The sequence below is a fragment of the Trachemys scripta genome, unplaced genomic scaffold, assembly GCF_013100865.1.
Source record: "Trachemys scripta elegans isolate TJP31775 unplaced genomic scaffold, CAS_Tse_1.0 scaffold_28, whole genome shotgun sequence".
In the NCBI taxonomy this organism is placed as follows: Eukaryota; Metazoa; Chordata; order Testudines; family Emydidae; genus Trachemys; species Trachemys scripta.
The window spans coordinates 2,489,516-2,507,423 of record NW_023260513.1 but is presented as its reverse complement, the minus strand read 5'-3'; the positions used below and the strand labels follow the sequence as shown (position 1 = coordinate 2,507,423).

The 17,908-nt window shown below is 53.1% G+C and overlaps 1 protein-coding gene across 8 annotated transcripts; it reads left to right on the top strand.

Moving 5' to 3' along the window:
* Nucleotides 1-2,031: 2,031 nt before the first annotated feature.
* LOC117870465 (C-type lectin domain family 2 member D-like) lies at nucleotides 2,032-17,292 on the top strand. 8 transcript variants are annotated; one of them, XM_034757635.1, is made up of 6 exons: nucleotides 2,032-2,484; nucleotides 6,094-7,127; nucleotides 10,233-10,367; nucleotides 12,883-13,070; nucleotides 14,059-14,133; nucleotides 15,013-15,116. In XM_034757635.1, the coding sequence occupies exons 2-5, from the start codon at nucleotides 6,998-7,000 to the stop codon at nucleotides 14,119-14,121; spliced, it is 516 nt and encodes a 171-aa protein (XP_034613526.1). In that variant the 5' UTR covers nucleotides 2,032-2,484; nucleotides 6,094-6,997; the 3' UTR covers nucleotides 14,122-14,133; nucleotides 15,013-15,116. The 8 variants fall into 8 exon arrangements, with proteins under 8 accessions (XP_034613526.1, XP_034613529.1, XP_034613525.1 ...); XM_034757634.1 differs by lacking the exon at nucleotides 14,059-14,133 and adding an exon at nucleotides 17,024-17,292 and having other exon boundaries at nucleotides 2,036-2,484; nucleotides 6,094-7,115; XM_034757633.1 differs by lacking the exon at nucleotides 14,059-14,133 and adding an exon at nucleotides 17,024-17,289 and having other exon boundaries at nucleotides 2,039-2,484; nucleotides 6,705-7,127.
* The last annotated feature ends 616 nt before the right edge of the window (nucleotides 17,293-17,908 follow it).

Below are 17,908 nucleotides of genomic sequence, written 5' to 3'. Positions count from 1 at the left end.
TTAGAGTTAGTGGGGCCCTGTGCTTAGCTACATTCCCTTCCCCCCCCCTCCCCGACGCAGCCAAGAAAAAGAACATTCTCTCTTATCTCCCCCATCTCTGTTTTTCATTCTTTTTTTTCTTCCTCCTCCTCCTATATTATAAGTAAGAGGAAGTAAATGAAAATAAAGTGAAGTACCTTGATTGTTTTTATAGTCTAACTTATTTTTTTCACAGACCACTTGAAAATTGCTGAGGGTCTCGGTGGACCACTTAATGATCTTTCCAAATATTGTTTGTACCGTTAGCTAACTATTATAAAGCACTTTGGATGAGAGCGCTTTATGAAAAAAATGTAAAAAACCATTGGGGTGTGGAGTCTGGCCAGGGTTGGGGTGTGGGGTCTGGGAGGGAGATAGGGTGCAGGAGCGGGCTGGGGGTGCAGGGTCTGGCCAGGATTAGGGTGCAGGAGGGGGCTCAGGGTTGGGGCAGTAGGTTAGGGTGCAGAGCGCTTACCTGGGGCAGCTCCTGTTTGGTATTCAGGGTGGGGATGGGGGAGGTGCAGGAGTCAGGGCTGGGGGATGGGAGTGTGGGGGCCACCCCAGTCCCCTGCCCTGAGCAGTTCAGGGCAGGAGGCTTGGGTGTGTGTGTGTAGGTGGCAGTGTGCGGAGGGGGTGGGAGCTTGGGGTTGGGGATGTCCCAGTCGCAGGGTTACCTTACCTGGCTGGTGGATGAGTTCCTGCCCCGCCGCTGCTCCTGTTCTCTGCCAAAGGGAGCTGTGGTGGCAGCAGCACATGAGAGCTGAGACCCCCTGGCCTGCTGCTCCCTTCCCCTGGCCTTTTTCCAGGGGCCGCCAGCAGCAGTGCACGCCAGGGACTGCACCTGGGCTGCCTGACGTTCAGGGGAGCAGGGCAGCAGGACAGGCGTGGATGGATGCCCCACCAGGGGAGCGCGCCCCCAGCCGGCCCCTCACCTCACCTGCCTGCCTCACCTGGCTGCCAGCGCCGCCCTGCAGCAGGAGTCCTGGGAGCCAGCAGGAGCCCGGCTCACCGGCTGGGAGAGAGCACCACACGCCGTGCCTCCTGCATGGCTCCCGCCCTGCTCTCCCCCACAGCTTCTGCCCCCTGAAATTCAATGCTTTCATTGCTCCGAGGAAGCAGCAGTCGGGAGTTACCCAGAAATTATTATTCATATTACAACAGCACCTAGACCTCCCTCCCTGCCCCCATCAACCAAGTCACCTCCCCTTTCCTATTATGGCAGACAGCACACAGACCCATGCCCTTCCCCGCAGTCAAGATGAGGGCCCCGTTGTGCCAGGCGCTGCACAGACACACAGGGAGAGACAGTCCCTGCCCCAGCTGAGATCAGGGCCCCGTTGTGCCGGGTGCTGCACAGACACACAGGGAGAGACAGTCCCTGCCCCAGCTGAGATCAGGGCCCCGTTGTGCCGGGCGCTGCACAGACACAGCGAGAGACAGTCCCTGCCCCAGCTGAGATCAGGGCCCCGTTGTGCTGGATGCTGCACAGACACACAGGGAGAGACAGTCCCTGCCCCGCCTGAGATCAGGGCTCAGGTTATCTGGCCCCACTGCCTCTAAACTCTTCCACAAACTTGTCAGTGTGTTGCAGGTTGGGGTTGAGTTTGATATAAAATTATTCTGCTTAACTGCCTGGGGGCAAATTTGTCACGTACACATGGGAGAAAGAAGAAGGGAAAACATCAGCTATATGTTGTCTTAACTCAGGAAGTTCCTTGGAGAGGAAATGTCGCCAAATTCCAAACCTGGAGACAATGGACCTTTCTGTGCCAGCGTCCTGTAGCTAAACTGCTTGGTTTGCAAAATAAGCCAGGAGGAGGGGCAAGTAGATGAACAATAAGGGGTCATAAGAGGGGCAGATACATGTAGCTTGTTAATTATGTATGGTAATGATGGCAAAGTTTGGCCAATCATAGAGCGATAGATTATCATAAGCAACTGCATATAATGCTTTGGTGTAAGTGTTTTCTTTGTTCTTGCTGACTTATGAGCTCGAAACCAATTGCAATTGAAATAAACGGATCGCCCCTCCCGGGGCTCCTTGCGTGGCTAGCTGTGTCCGTCTCTCCTTCGTCCTCAGCTGGAACGGACAGAAATTTCTACGACAAGTTTTTTGTTTCTGGTCTCAGTTCCTCTCCTGTGAGCTGCGGGGAAGGGCGGAGATGAAGGACTCATGAGATGTAATCTATCTGGCTGGCGCGGACAAGGGTGTAAAACCCCAACAAACCTGTAATCCCCCTTTCTGGGCGGAGTGCGACGACACGTATAGAAACCCCCCCGATCTCAGTGCCAGGGAGCCAGGCAGGGGCTGGGGATGCTCGTGCTGGGAGCAATGGAGAGGGCGGCAATGGAAAGAACTCCGCTGTTGTCAGCAGCTGCTCTCAGAGCTCCGGGGCGCGGATCTGTTTCCGGTGCTGGTCGCGCTGCTGCCCGGGACTCGGCTCTCGGACCCACCCACCGAGGCTGGTAAGTTTCCACTGCTGCTTATGGTGGCACTCGGGCAGGGACCCCCAATTCTTCCCCACCCGCTGCATGACTTGGCCCCTGCAGTGCTGTCCCCCACCCGCACCCCTCCGCGGCTGTCCCTCCTCTCTGCGCCCCCTCACTGCCAGGGCAGAGCCCCCTCCCTGCGGGGGCCACCCCTTCCCACTGTCCCCCAGTCTTTGCCCCTTGCGGGGTCTCCCCCAGTCCCTGCCAAGGTAGAGCCCGTCTCCCTGCCAGGGCAGAGCCGTCTCCCTGCCCCTCCCTGCCCCACAGTCCCTGCCAAGGCAGAGCCGTCTCCCTGCCCCTCCCTGCCCCACAGTCCCTGCCAGGGCAGAGCCCGCCTCCCTGCCCCTCAGCTGGGTCTCTGCCCCTCCCTGCCCCACAGTCCCTACCAGGGCAGAGCTCGCCTCCCTGCTCCCCCGTGGGGCTCCTCCCCCTCCCTGCCCCACAGTCCCTGTTTGGGCAGAGCCTGCTCCCCTGTGGGGCTCCTCCCCCTCCCTGCCCCCCAGTCCCTGCCTGGGCACTGGGCAGAGCCCCCTTCCTGTGCTGAGTTTGGGTTGGGCGGGTGCATGCGGGAGCCTGGGGTGCAGAAAAGGGAATGGACACGTCACTTTGTTGACTTGGGGGAGTGGGGGGAGGAGAAACGCAAGAGTTTAATCCTGGCTCCTGCTTTGACTGCAGCCAATCAGAGCACACTCAGGTCTGGCTGGGAAAGCCCCTGTAAACACCCTTTCGGGCAGGCAGAAATGATCAGTCAACAGGCTGAGGGATTGGAAGGTACCCGCAGTGCTGTCCCCAGTGCAGAAGAGAGTCAGAGCTGCAGGGCTGGACCCTGGCTGGGGGCCTGATTGCAGGGGCCCTTAAGTACTGCAGATGGCAGCAACGGGAGGGACCGGCCAGGCTGTCAGGGACCCTACTCCCAAGCAGAGATCTGACCCCATAACTGGAGAAGAGCCAGAGAGACCACTAGGGACTTGGCTATTGCAATTGATTTTATGTCAGAGGCACCTAGATATTGGTGTCCGTCAGCCGGATAAAACCCTAAGGCAGACGGATAGATCGCTGGGCAGGGCTGGGTGTAGAGGGGAAGCTGGTGGGGTTGGATGTAGGGGGGTTGAGAGGAATGAGCCAGTTGTGGAGGGGAAGCCGCAACTGGACACAAACCCTGCGGGCTGGATGCCAACTGGGTGATAAAATGAAGGAGGAATTTGGGGAGATAGAGACCAGAGGCGGGGCGGGTTCTCTGAAGAGTTGGGCAGCTGTCTGAAGGGATTGGACAAATCACATTTGTGCCCTGTTTCAAGGTCTCTCGCTGCTGCCGCTAGCTAGCCCTGACGAGGGGGCTACTGATCTGATCGTGCACCCCCAGTAAGAGACACTGCTGATGCTTGGGGTGAGGAGAGCCTGGGCCCAGACAGGATCCCCCAACTCCTCTCCCAGGAGCTGCAGAAGAAGCAGAGAGGGGTGGGGTGGGGAACTGCAGTCAGGTGACGCATGCGAGTCCCCACTCTGCTGCCCCCAGGCACTGAGAGGGCAGCACCCCCAAAGCTTGTTGCCTCCTGCAGGGCTTCCCTCTGTCACTGCCCACCTCCCCAGTCACTGGGAGGGCAGAGCCTTCCTCGCCCCTTTATGGGGTCTGCCTCTCAGTCACTGTCAGGGCAGTGCTAGGGTCTCAGCACCAGTGGGGTTGGGGCAGCAGTTTCCTGCTTCTAGGCCGGAGCATCTTGCCAGCGTTGAGCGGTGGGTAGCGCTATTGTGTGTATGTCTCCATCTCCAAACCCAGCATTTCCTGGCCTGGTGTAAAACCAGAAACACCCTGGAATAGCATTTTAATAAATAAAATTGTTACAAAAACCAGTGAATACTCTTAGAGACACTTAAGAACAATATTTTAGTAATGAAAACAGACTTCGAACACACCGTTTTTATCCCACTGCGACCCAGGACCGTTTTTTAACATGAAAAGGACCTGGAAAAGTTGGTTCCAAAGTGGCCAAGGGAACAAATGTTTTACATATGGCAGGTTACCTTAAGGACAACATTTTAGCAATGAGAACCCATTACTAGCACACTGGCATTAACCCGTTCTGGCCCAGAACATTTGGGTTTTTTAGACACCAAAAAGGACCCGGATCCAGAACCGAAGAGATCCCGGGGATGATATTTACACCTACAGCACATTCCCTTCAGGACAATAGTTTAGCAATGAGAATCAAGTAGCAGCAAACTAGTATTAACCCGGTTCTGGCCAACTAGCGTTTTTTTAATGCCAAAAAGGACCCTCAACACATGGTTCCAAAGTGGCACAAGTGACCAAAATGGATTGTGTAAATCATGAACCTGTACTCCCACTGCAGCCTTTTATATTGCCTCATTTCCCTGAGCAGCCCAGCCCCATCATGGGGTGCATGGAAATGGTGCAGAAGGTTTAGAATTGTCCCCACCACACACACACACACACTCTCTCTCTCTCTCTCTCTCTCCTGGCTGAACTTCTCCCCCTAATGCTTTGTTGCTTATCTCTGACTAGTGCTACAATCTATAGAGAATATGAACAACAGCTACTCTGCATATCCTTAACTGAAGCTGTGTAGCTGTGTTTGTGTGTGTGCATACTCATTTGTGGAGCTATGTGCGTACGTTAAGGGATAGTCACTTCCACACACAAACACATCCACGTTCAGCTACATGTACTTACAACAGTAGCAACAACAAACGCGTAACTGTTCACATGTCATCTCACTCTCTTGCAGACCTGGTACGTCGGAGCTGGCCCCATTATAGATTTTTCAACCTGATTCTGATCTCATTCACTAGTGGTTTACGCCAATGTAACACCACTGATGTCCAAACAACTACTCCAGGTTTACATCAGTGTGACTAAAATCAGAATCTGGCCCCCTCTGATGATTGGGTTCTTCTTCCGGCCTCAGGCTAACCACATCCTGATTTCAGACTTTGTGTTGCCAGTTATATCCACAATGCTTACACCTGCTGCAGAATCTGCACCAGGGATTGAGATCATCAGGTCTTTTGCCTGAGAAAAGGCTTCGAAACCAGGCCTGTGATCCTCATTCAGGGCATAATATTCTTAACTATACATAGGGCCCTTCGTTTTCGGTTTTTATTTTATTTCATTTTTTCCCCAGGAATTTATCAGTGTCTATTACTACAACAACAAAAATAGGACTGAAAATCAGTGGATTTTTCAAGATAAATATTGGGGTTTATTTTGGTGGATGGAGGGACAGGGGAAAAAGCATTCAGTAAATTAATGCTTTGATGAATGGAATTCAATGTGGTTTGCTGCAGAACTGAAACAGAACGCAGAACATTACCACCTCTGAGTTTAAGAAAACAATTTATCTCTTACCCCCGTATAAATTTTTTCATTTGAACAAACAGTTACTGTTGTAGACTTAGAACTATTAGCCCATAAATCTTTACATTTAATCATTGGGCCACACCACTTGCAGTGTTTACGCACAACTACATCCTTTCCTCGTGTTTTTGTTTTTTAAAAACTTTCGAATACTTCCTTGTGTTCTGAACTGTATTCTGAGACAGATTTTCGTTTTCTTCCCATTTTAGTGTGTCAGATCTTTAAACCGTTATCTGCTAACAGCTTGAAACGTGTACGTGGTGGGCGTGAGATTCATACGTTCAGATGCGCACACACTTCAGAGCTTGCATGCATGCCTGTTTGTCTATTGTGTGTATCTTGTTGACTACTACGTGTCCATACTTCAACGGGCCGCTTTGCATATACAGTGGAGTCGCATCATACGTGCATTTAACTGACGCGAATTTAACTCTACGCGCTCGGCAAAAAAAAAAAAGGAAAAAAAAGAAAAAATAATGATTCTGCCCACCATTCCACTCAATGAGCATATTCCCCGGAGTGAGCGTGAGATGGGAGACGTGAATCTGCTGTTCCCTCGGTCGGTCTCAGTTCCCGCGTGCCTCTCATAGTGTGAGCATCTCGCCGCGCTGCATATCAGTGGTGGATGTAGCTGTAGGTCTGACTCATCTGTTTAGCACTTTGGGCTGAGGGGATGGGATTTGATTATCACAGCAGCCACTGACCATTTTAAAAACAAGACTGGATGTTTTTCTAGGAATTATTTGTGGACGTTCTATGGCCTGTGTTGTACAGATCACAATGGTGCCCTCTGGTCTCAGAGTCTATGAATCTTTGACAGCATGGATTCCCGCTCGTCCAGAGAAACTGCCGAAGAAGATGGAGGCAGAGCTGAGAATCTGCTGCTGATCGGAACCGACTTTGCTTTGAGGCCGTGTGGACCCACACTTGAACCGCTTCAGTTGAACTGCTGCAAGCGTGTGTGTGGACACTCTTATTTCAGTTTAGCTTAAACCTCTTCCTAGAGGACTTGGAGCTAAATCGCAATCAGTCTGGTTAAAACGGGAACACACGCACGCTTTCACTGGCTGAGCACCATGCCTTTAAACTAAACCGGTGCGTAACTGAATATACATGGATCCTGAATCGCAGAGAGCTGCAGCCAGTGAGATAGAGCTGCTCAGAGTCCAGCATGCCCCCCAGGGACTCCAAGAGAGAGGAGAGACGGAGGAGCGCTTTAACTGCAGTGGAGGTGCGGAGAGAGGTAATTGGAGCCTCCGTGTAATGGGCTTGGATGGGCAGAGAGAACGCGACTGACTCAGATGGGGCTGCGTTTTCAGTGCAATTTGTCTGACCTCCCGTGTGCATGAGCTGCAGGGAGCTGATCACCCCAAGGGGCTCCTATGGGCCAGGGACCCAGCTTGCCCCCCGCTGCTGGTACTTTGTGTGCCTGGGTGGACCCAACTGGCTTCAGGATTCAGAGACAATTTTGAAGTGTGTGTGTGGGGGGGAGGGAGGGATGTTCACCTGTCTGAAATGCTGGCCCAGGTCTCCATTCATTTTCCCCTTCCCTTCTCTTTCTCTCTCTTCATCCAAAGGCCAGGCTTTGAAACAGGAGAGCAATAGGCAAGCTCAGCTATGCGCATGTGCCCAGGGCCCTGCGTCTGTGTGAGTAACAAGCAGGTGTCTGGGGACAGCAGGTAACTCATGTTGTGGACGCACGCCACACCAGTGCATTCACCTGTCTCAGCCAGTGCCGATGGCATAGCGTGACCAGACAGCAAGTGTGAAAAATCGGGACAGGGGTGGGGGGCAATAGGAGCCTATATAAGACAAAGACCCAAATATGGGGACTGTCCCTATAAAATCGGGACATCTGGTCACCCTATGCTGGCGTGCCTGCAGAAAGGTGACCCTGACTGCTCCGGGGAAGGGGATCTGCAAAGGTGGCTGTGTAGGAGGAAGTTGACCCTCCCAGCATGCCTAGCACTCAGAGGCCTCCTCTCCCATGACAGCTGCCTGGATTCTTGGCCCCGAGGTCTCTGTCCAGGTGTTTCTTGGTCACTACCATCAGGGCAAACTGGGAATGTAAGTTAAACAAAGATTTCAAAGGAAACTCGTTTCTTGAAGAAAAGGAGAATTGGGAATTCCTGAGAGTTCAGAGGCGATGGGACGCCCTGTTGTTTAAACCCTGGAGCAGGGTCCAGAGAAATCAGTCCATAGTTTGGGGAGCCTGGGGGTTGTTTCAGATTCTCAGCGCACAGCTGGGGGCAGAGCTGGGAGCGCAGTCAGGAGTGGAGCTGCAGCCGGGGGTCGAGGCAGGGGGCGGAGCTGGGAACCGGGAGCAGAGCCATAGCCGTGTCCGCAGCTGGGGGCGGGGCCAGCAGCAGAACAGGGCTGGGTGGCCTGGTCTCCCACTGTGCCACCCTGAATGTTCCTCTGCGCCCACTGGGGGGCCTGCCCCATACTTTGGGGACCTCTGAACTCAAGAAAGCTGGAGAAGGAGCTGTAGAAAATCCAGTGGGTCTGCCCCAGCACTGCCCGTCCCAGGGTTTCCCGGTAGCTTTTCTGGTGAATTGTGTGAACCTGGTTTTATTGTAGCAGCAAACAGAAAAAAACAACCCCCTTGTTTCTCAGACTCAGTGTTCTGCAGTCTGGGCTGGAGATGCCTTCAGCCAGCATTGCCACCATGCAGACTTTGCATGAGCTTCCCTTAAGGGAGGGGTGTCACCGGGCCTCAGTGGGTCACAACTGAGAATACGAAATTCAGGACAAACTGCTGAGAAATAGGGCAGACACACCCCAGACTGGGGGTTAATCTACCATTAGTTCTACCAAGCAAGTAATAAAAGTAAACTTCTGTCTCACCTCACCGCTAACAAGAAGTCAGAAAAGCAGTTTCCTTAGTCATTCCAGTTCTTATATTACCACCGAAAACACAAAACTTAATGACACGTGGTTATTTAAAACCAATTCCATCAAACAAAGGGTTCTTCTGATCTCAGAAGATCTTTCACGTACCCAGGTCAATACATAGCTCAGATCTTACCCAATAATCACGCTGTTGCCAATCCTTTAGTATCTAATATCTAAAGGTTTATTTATAAGAGAAAAGAAGGAGCGAGATAAAGTGGTTAAGGAAATCGAATGCATACGCTCAGTGCAAAGTTCTTGGATCAGGTTTGTAGCAGTGATGGAATGAACTGCAAGTTTGCAAAAGTCTCCCTGGAAATGACCCAAACAGGTTGGGGGTCATCAGTCCCTGTTTAGAGCGTCCTTGTTAAAAATCCAGACCAGAGAAATGAAGCAGGAAATGAAGACAAAATGGAGATATTTCCAAGGTCTTTTATCTCTTCTTCCATGTGGATGGAATGTCACTGTCCCAAAATAAAGCCCCCAGCACAGTTTGTGGAAAAGTGCAGGCACAAGATGGAGTCCAGGGTCACGTGAGCAAGTCACATGCTCATACATGCCTTGCTGACTCTCAGGAGCAGCCATTGCCCAAATTCTGTCTAACGTGTCCACAGGGAGGCTCACCGGTGGGGGACAAGCTTCTTCTGTGACACAATGTAGAAGTTAAGTTTTCTTTAAAGGGCCATCAACTTGACTAGCTTATTCACAATGTGTTGACCAGACTGGATGTAAACTCCTTGTAGGTGTTTCTCCAGGAGCAAACCCATTTGAAATATTGGTATGTAAGTCAATATTATTAACTTTGTATCTAAAGATGATACATGTTCATGCACAGGATAATTATATTGAGCAAATCCTAACTTTTCCATTGACACCTGATATGACATATGTTGTACAAGGTTTGTTGCAATTATCTAACAGTGACAATATCAGTGATATCAATGGTCACATTTCAATCATACACCATTGACACCAGATAGACTTTGCATGAGCTCCCCTTAAGGGGAGGGGAAGGAGTTGAGTGTCCAGTCTCAGGCTGTGGGATGGGGGTGGGTGCAGCTGGAGTTGGCAGGCTCAGTGGCTGGCTGTGGAGGGGGAAGTCTGATTCCTCCAGGCAGAGGGCAAAGGCCGAGCATGGGGCAGAGTAAAGGTGAGCGTAAGACATGTTCCCATCCCTCACCCCTCTGGGCAACTGTGAGCTAAGAGCCAGTCTGGGTAGCAGCTTTGTGAGAGTCTGTGGGAGGAGCAATGGGAGAGATTGAATAAGTATTGGGCCATCCTGGTCGGGCGAATGTGGGGTCATTTGGGACGGGGTGAGTTTATCATTGTATTTATCTGACTGAGGGGAAGTGCAGCAGCCTGGGAATCACAGTAGATACTTGCTGACAGCGGCTCAGGCACCGATACCATTACTGAGTCTGCTCCCCAGAAGCACTCGTGGCTTTGTCTCTTTCAGGCCCTGGGTCTAACCACACGCTCAGGAAATGGGCTTCCCGTCAAGTCCCAATCCCAGCTGTCGTCCTCGCTGCAGTCACAGTTATTATGTTGATCACCATCATCACTATCGCTGCTTTAGCAGAACTGTTAAGAGGTAAGTGCATGGCCCAGCCAGTCTCTGCTCCCCCTGGAGCTGTCGCAGCCACAGAATCTCTCCTCCCCGTCCCCTTTGGCTTCGGCAATCAGGCGAGAAAGGAGTTTGTCTAAAGGCTTATGCAGCCTCTGTTACCTTAGTAGCTGGAGATCTGTGAGGCACAGAGGGATTGTTATCTCTGTTTTCTGGATGGGGAAACCGAGGCCCAGAGAGATCAAGTGGGGGTGTTTTCAAGGTGCTAAAACTTCCTACACCTCAGAGCTTCCCACTTCTCCAGACACATAGTGCGTGTCTAGAGTAAAGTGCACATGGAACTGTAGGATCAGCAGCGCTAAAAGGGCACATTACTGACAGACCTTATTGTTGACTTCTGTACCTGCCATCTCACCGTTGTCACATCCCGTCTGCAGCAAGCCGCTCTGCCGTTATCGGGCTGGCCTTTCTGCAGCCCCTCTTCAGGGCCGGTGGGTACTCCTGTGTGTCACTGACTCAGGCCTTATCATTCAGTATCAAAACCCCCGTTGAGGCTGAGAGGTTCAACCCACAGATGAAGGAAATCGGAAGTGAAGGTCCCCCAGAGACACTAACTGGCCCTGTCGGTGCCGTTTGAGGGCTGCTGTTTATACAGCTCCGGACACACTGTACATTATGGTCACTATTGCTGAGCAGTTCATCTGCATTCACGTCTGGGACCAGGTCCTCTGCGCCACTTAGGACTAACTCAAGAATTCCCTCTCCTCTGGGGGGTTCCAAGACTAGCTGCTCCAAGAAGCACCTGGGTTTGTTCCCTGTTGTGAGTCTAATCCCATCTTCATCTCAAGGCATCTCTAAAGCAAAGAGTCTGGAGACGGGAGCCAGGCAGCTGGAGTAGCAGGATGTCCCTGGGTTAGCAGACCCAGCATCCCATGTGATTATATTGAACCCTCTCTGGTGTCAATATTGGTCTGTGCCGACCATCAGGTATCATTCCCCCTGCCTAGGGGGACCAGACGTCCCGTGTTTAAAGGGACAGTCCCGTATTTAAGTCTTCCTGCAGGTGTTCTGACTTTTTCTTAAAAATGGGGAAATTGTCCCATATTTTCTGTCTCCTTCCCATCAGTACTGGCAGGTCTTGCTGCTGGCCGGATCCCTGCTCGCCAGCTGCCCACCCATGAGCGGTGAGGGCTTTGAGCGCTGCTGTTTCTATAGTTCCAGGCGCACTGTACATTATTGTCACTATTGCCGAGCAGTTCAGGCGCCCACCCACCAGCGGTGAGAGGGGGGCAGTGGCCAGTGATGGGAGTGGCGGTGGGGCAAAGATGCAGTGCGTGGGGCTGTCAGCTCCCCCTGCTGGTCCATCAGCACAGCCCCTGCTGCGTGCTGGCCAAGTTCACTGAAGCCCCTGCAGGCAGGTTCCCTGAGCCCTGGTGCACAATGCATGTTTAGGGCTTCCTGCCCACATTGTAGCCGGAGGTGGCTATTTGTGTCGGTGGCTAGCAGCAGCCTGGAGGTGTTAGCTGTCTTTCGACACTGCGCGAGCAGGAAGGGAGAAGCTGCTTTTAGCCACACGGGAGTGGAGGGGGAGAAGAGACGAGCTCTGCAAAGACAGGGGCCAAGTCATCCTGTCCTCCCCCGCCCTGTCCCCTGCGGCTGGAAGCTGCTCCTGTCCCGTCTCTCTCTCTCTCTCTCTCTCTCTCTCTCACTCACACACACACACACATACACACACGCCAAAAGGCTGCTGCTGGCCACATTCTGGTGTGAACCCTGGCAGAAATCTGGGGAGGTCATGTGACCCTGCGTCCTGTGCCCCCCAGGTGTTGTCTCAGGAAGATGTGGTGCCAGGTGCCAGGAGACACGTTTCTGTCCTAGGGGCCCTGCCAGGCATGGAGGGGGGCAGGGAGTGTGGAGTTGGTCGGTCCCTCCCCCAACCCCTCATGTGAGAGAGTTGTACAGGAGTGTGTGCGCGTCACTCTCCCCGTGTGTGTGTGTGGGGGGGGGGGCTGGTAGGGGTGTGTGTGTCACCCCTCCCCCAAGTGAACCCTAAACCCTTAAAGATAAGAAGGTAAATAAAAAGAATCCAGCTACGCAGGATTTCTTTTTAACAGGGGCTCAGTCAACTTGATGTTAATTTAAATGATTGCACTGCGTAGTTCTGATTGATTGCCACTGAACTCGCTTGAATCCGAGGAATTTTACCAGCTGTCCTGTATTAAGCGTAGGGAAATATGGTCACCCTGCCCCTACCTGCCTGCTCCACGCCTTCATGGTGACTCCGGTGTTGCTGCACTCTGCTCTGGGTTGCTTGTCATTTGCACTTTCTGTGATTGTGACCCCCAGAAACAGAGCCACTAAAGAAGATGTGAGGGGAGGCGGTCGTCCATTTCTTGTTCCAAGTAGTCTCGTTCCTCCCTTAGCCCAGCTCCCAGGGGTTTAAGCTTGGATCTGAGGGATTCTCCTCCCTCATTCACTCAGACACAGAATCAGGCTGAGGGGGACAGCATCTCTGACCCTGTGTTACTTGTCTCACTTTCAGTGGAAAAATCCAAACCACCTGTGGCTGCTCCGGGCCCCCCTGCTGGGCCCTGCTGCCCGGACGGCTGGATCGGGTACCGAGGGAAATGCTATTATTTCTCAGAGACTGACGGGAACTGGACCTACAGCCAGAGCCAGTGCTCTGCACTCAACGCCTCCCTGGCCGCGATCGACAGTGAGCAGGAAAAGGTGAGAGAGCGGCAGATGCTTTATCCCAACTGACTGGGCTTGGCAGGGCTGGAAACGGGCTGGGCTCAACCCCAGAGGTCCAGAAATTGACCCATTGCCTCTCATGCTGGGAAACCTGAGAGTGTTTCTGGCAGCCGAATCCCAGCACTGGCTAGAGCTGGGTTTGCAGACAGAGATCACTCCCAGCCCACCCTCCTCTTTCCCAGAGCCCCACATGGGAGGATCTACCTCTGTAGGACTGGGCTGCCCGGGTCAGCTCCTGACCAGTGGGCTGCCTGTTGAGAAAAAAGTTACCTACCTTTCGTAACTGTTGTTCTTCAAGACGTGTTGCTTATGTCAATTCCAAGTAGGTGTGTGTGCGCTGCGTGCACAGTCGTCGGAAGGTTTTTCCCCTAGCGGTGCCCATCGGGTCAGCTGTGGAGCCCCCTGGAGTGGCGCTTTCATGGTGGTGTATAAAGGTCCCTTCCAACCCGCCACCTCCTCAGTTCCTTCTTGCCGGATACTCCAACAGAGGGGAGGTGGGTGGGTCTTGGAATGGACGTGAGCAACATCTCAAAGAACAACAGTTATGAAAGGTAGGTAACCGTTTTTTCTTCTTCAAGTGCTTGCTCGTGTCGCTTCCAAGTCGGTGACTCCCAAGCATCTCCTAAGAGGAGGGGTCGGAGTTCACCGAGTCGCAGACTGCAACACTGCCCTGCTGAATGCTGCGTTGTCTCTAGCCTGCTGAGTAATGCAACATGAAGGTGTCCTGAATGGGGACCTGCACCAGGAACGCTGCCGAGGAAGCCTGTGCGCTGTTAATGTTGGGGCAGGTATCTTTGCTGGGTGGTAGCACGCTCTGCTACAGGCCGTGATCCATGACGAGATCCTTTGGGACCCACACCGGGAGTCCCATCATCCACTCAGCAATTGCAACGAAGAGCTGTGCTGACTTTCAAAATGGCTCCGTCCTTTCCATGTAAAAAGCGAAGTTTTCAACTATTTACAGGTACAACAAAAAAAGTCCACTGGGGGATTGTTTGCCATAGCAAGAGAAGAGCTGCTCCAATGACTGTCACTGGCGGTAAGAAGGAACTGCGGAGGCGGTGGGTTGGCAGGGACCTATATTCACCGCCATGAAGGCATGATTCCAGGGGGCTCCACAGCCGACGCGACGGGTACCGCTAGGGGAAAAACCTTCCAACGACTGTGCACACACACCTACTTGGAACTGACGTGAGCAAGCACTCGAAGGACCTGCCTCTCCAGCACCTCACAGCCAGTGACCCCATGGGTGCCTGGGGAAGCACTATTGGGCTGTGCAGGGAGTGAGCTCTGCCCTTCTTCAGAGCAGCTCCTGCCTGGCTGGGGGCAGGGGGGCGCTATGTGCAAAGCTGCTGGGAAGGAGCCTGGCAAGGAGGTGCAGAGGTGCCAGTGAAGCCAAAGTTGCCCAGACAGGAGAAGGGCAGGGGCAGGTCTGTCCATGTAAACATGGATGTGGGGATGGAGCTGGATGGGGGTAAATGTGGCCTCTGAGCAGCCCCCAGCTCCTGCACATGTCCCCAGGCTCCCAGCTGAGCAGGTCCCAGTCTGATGGGACGTCCAACAAACTGGGATTCTCAGCCAGCGATCAGTTCACCGGCTGAAGCTGCTGTCAGAGGAGGGAGCTGCCAGTTGCTCTCCTGATGGCCCTTCCCTTGCCAGCTCTGACCCCTTCCAAACCTAGAGTGGGGCTGGTGCAGGGGAGAACTGTTGCTGTCACCGAGTTCTGTCTTCATGACCCACAGCTGAATCGTTAAACTGCGACTTGTTCTCAGCCTCCCTGTGGCACGGGCTGGGCTGCTGTCATCGGACCTCGGGCTCTCAGCTGGCAAACTACAGGTGGCCCAACCAGAACTTCTGACTGGGTGCCACAGGGGCAGGTGAGCACCAGAGCCAGGGTCTGCCTTGTCTTATTTTTCAGGATTTCCTGCTGCGCTATAAGGGCTTCCTCGACCGTTGGATCGGCCTCCAGAGGAAGCCAGGCCAGCCCTGGAGATGGCCCAATGGCACCGAATTCGACAACCGGTGAGTCCCTTTCCCTCCAGTAACATTCTCCGTGTTAGATCACGAGTGTCTGCCGTGCTGCCAAAAGACGAAGACTATATTTAACCAAGGTTGTTTGGGGTGTGGGAATGTGTCTGGGATCTTACTGGTATTTGGTTTTCATGGACTAAAACCAATATTCCAGCAGCATTTGCGGCCCCCGCACAGCGTTATCATAATTTGTAGTAATGTAGCACCTCAGTGCCTTAGACCAGGGCCCCATAGTGCCAGGCGCTGTACGATCACAGAACAGAAAGATGGTCCCTGCCCTACGGGGTTTACAATGCAGTGCAGTTCTGGGCCCAAGGGAGGTTGCCGGAGGAGACACTAACCTGAGCTCCCCCGTCCCCATTGGCCTGTCCGGCTAAGCTCGCTCTGAGGAGTGGTGTGCGGAGATGAACAGGGTCCTTCGCTGTTGGGGTAATTTGAGCTTCTCTCCATGGGAATGTTGTAGGGAGAAATCTCATTTCATTACTAACAGTCTGTCCTGACAGCCCATTGGGTTTGAAACAGGCCCATGGCCTCTCTGACAGTCCCCCAGCGGCCTGGGGAGGATCAGCTCAAACTCTTCTCCGCAGAGAGCTGCAGCTGCTCACTGCCATGGGAGAGGCCTATGGATTCTCCCCCCTCTGGGCCGAATGGGCCTGGAGAGAAAGTTGGAGCTAGGGGAGAGCATCCGGCAAAGCTGAGTAGTGCGCAAGTCGTGCCTAATATCTACCAGCACAAAGACTCCTCTGGAAGCCCCAGCTGTCGTCTTTCAGCCCCACCCGCTTTCTCCTCTCCCTGCCCTGCAATAGCCACTACAGTAACTCCTCACTTAACGTTGTAGTTCTGTTCCTGAAAAATGCGACTTTAAGCAAAACGATGTTAAGCAAATCCAATTTCCCCATAAGAATTCATGTAAATGGGGGGTTAGGTTCCAGGGAATTTTTTTTCACCAGACAAAAGACTACACACACACACACACACACACACACACAGTATAAGTTTTAAACAGTTTAATACTGGTACACAGTGATGATGATTGTGAAGCTTGGTTGAGGTGGTGGAGTCAGAGGGTGGGATATTTCCCAGGGATGCCTTGCTGCTAAATAATGAACTAGCACTCGGCTGAGCCCTCAAGGGTTAACTCTCACGCTCTACAAGGCAGCAGGAATGGAGGGAGGGGAGACAGCATCGCAGACAGAGACACACAGTGTGTGTGTGAGAGATGCGCATTTCCCCTTTAAGTACCCTGCCTTGTTAATTAGATCAGCCCGCAGCTGCTGCCAGCAAGCTCCCTCTGTCCTGAGCCCTGTCGTATCCCCCCCTGCTCTATGGAAGATGGGGTAAGCAGGGTGCAGGAGCAGGGGGGAGGGAGACACCCTGACATTAGCCCCCCCTCTTTCTCCCCTCCCCCCGCACAGCAAGCAGGAGTCTCAGGGAGCAGCTCCAAGGCAGAGGACAGGAGCAGCACATGGCAGTGGGGGGAGGGACAGCTGCAACTGATAGCCCGCTGGGCAGCTGCTGCAGAGGGAACTTAGGGGAGGGAGGAGCTGATGGGGGAGCTAGTAGGGGGGCTGCCGGTCCGCCCTGGTTCCAAGCCCCCACCACTAGCTCCAACGGGCTGCTCTTCCTGCAAGCAGTGGACAAAGCAGGCGGCTGCCAAACGACGTTAGAAGGGAGCATTGCACAACTTTAAACGAGCATGTTCCCTAATTGATCAGCAACGTAACAATGAAACAGTGTTAACTGGGACAACTTTAAGTGAGGAGTTGCTGTACTTGTTGCCTACATCTGCCAGGGAGGAGTCTGAAATGGGGTTGATGCCTCTGGGTGCAGCCCTGTCCGTGAGTGATGGGCAATGCCCCGCCCCTCCCTGACTCCCACTCCTGGCATCTCTGTTGCAGGTTCCCGATAAGAGGAGGCGGCGACTGTGCTTTTCTGATTGATGAGAACTGGTTCGGCAGCTCACGGTGCAGCACATGGAGACGCTGGATCTGCAGCAAATCTGATCCCTATACGATGGGGAAGAAACGTGCTGTGGAGTTAAAACTTTGAGACTCTTAGGCCTTGGCTACACTTGCAGCTGTACAGCGCTGTGAGTTAAACCCGCCTTCGTACAGCTGAGTAGGGAAAGCGCTGCAGTCTGTCCACACTGCCAGCTGCCAGCGCAGTGGTGTGGCCACACTTGCAACATTTGCAGCTGTGTTGGGAGCGGTGCATTATGGGCAGCTATCCCAGCATTCATGTGGCTGCAACGTGCTTTTCAAAACGGTGGGGTGGGGTGGGTTGTGACAGGGAGCGTGCGGGGAGAGAGAGTGCTTTTTGGAGCATGTCAGCACTCTATTTTGCAAGTTCCGAACTCCGGGCCCCCGACTCATTCATTTACTGACTCAAAGCAAACAGCAAACTGTTTGCTTTTCTCTGTGGTACGAGCTTTGACACCGGCACTTCCGCATTCCTGCAGCCAGTCACAACAATGGAGAGGATTGGCCACTTGACAAGGTGATTAGTACAGCGCTGCAAGTGTTTACACTCACACCCGTGAGTCGCAGCCTCTCCGCTGCAGCTGTTATTCCTCTCGGAGATGTGGAGTACCTGCAGGGAGATACAGCGCTGCAAGTGCCCTGCCAGTGTGGACGGGGAGTGAGTTACAGCGCTGGGGGCGGCTTTACAGTGCTGTAACTTGCAAGTGTAGCCAAGGCCTTAGTTTTATTAAATAAAACATTAAAATGCTGGGTTTTGTGCACTTTTAATTGAATTTCCATCCAAATAGAGCTTGACATAAATCA

Excerpts from the sequence above, each read along its gene's own strand:
- LOC117870465 (XM_034757633.1), top strand. The coding sequence starts at position 6,998 with ATGGATCCTGAATCGCAGAGAGCTGCAGCCAGTGAGATAGAGCTGCTC. Across the intron at positions 7,128-10,232 it reads CAGTGGAGGTGCGGAGAGAG|GCCCTGGGTCTAACCACACG; the intron begins GTAATTGGAGCC and ends TGTCTCTTTCAG. Across the intron at positions 10,368-12,882 it reads TTTAGCAGAACTGTTAAGAG|TGGAAAAATCCAAACCACCT; the intron begins GTAAGTGCATGG and ends TCTCACTTTCAG.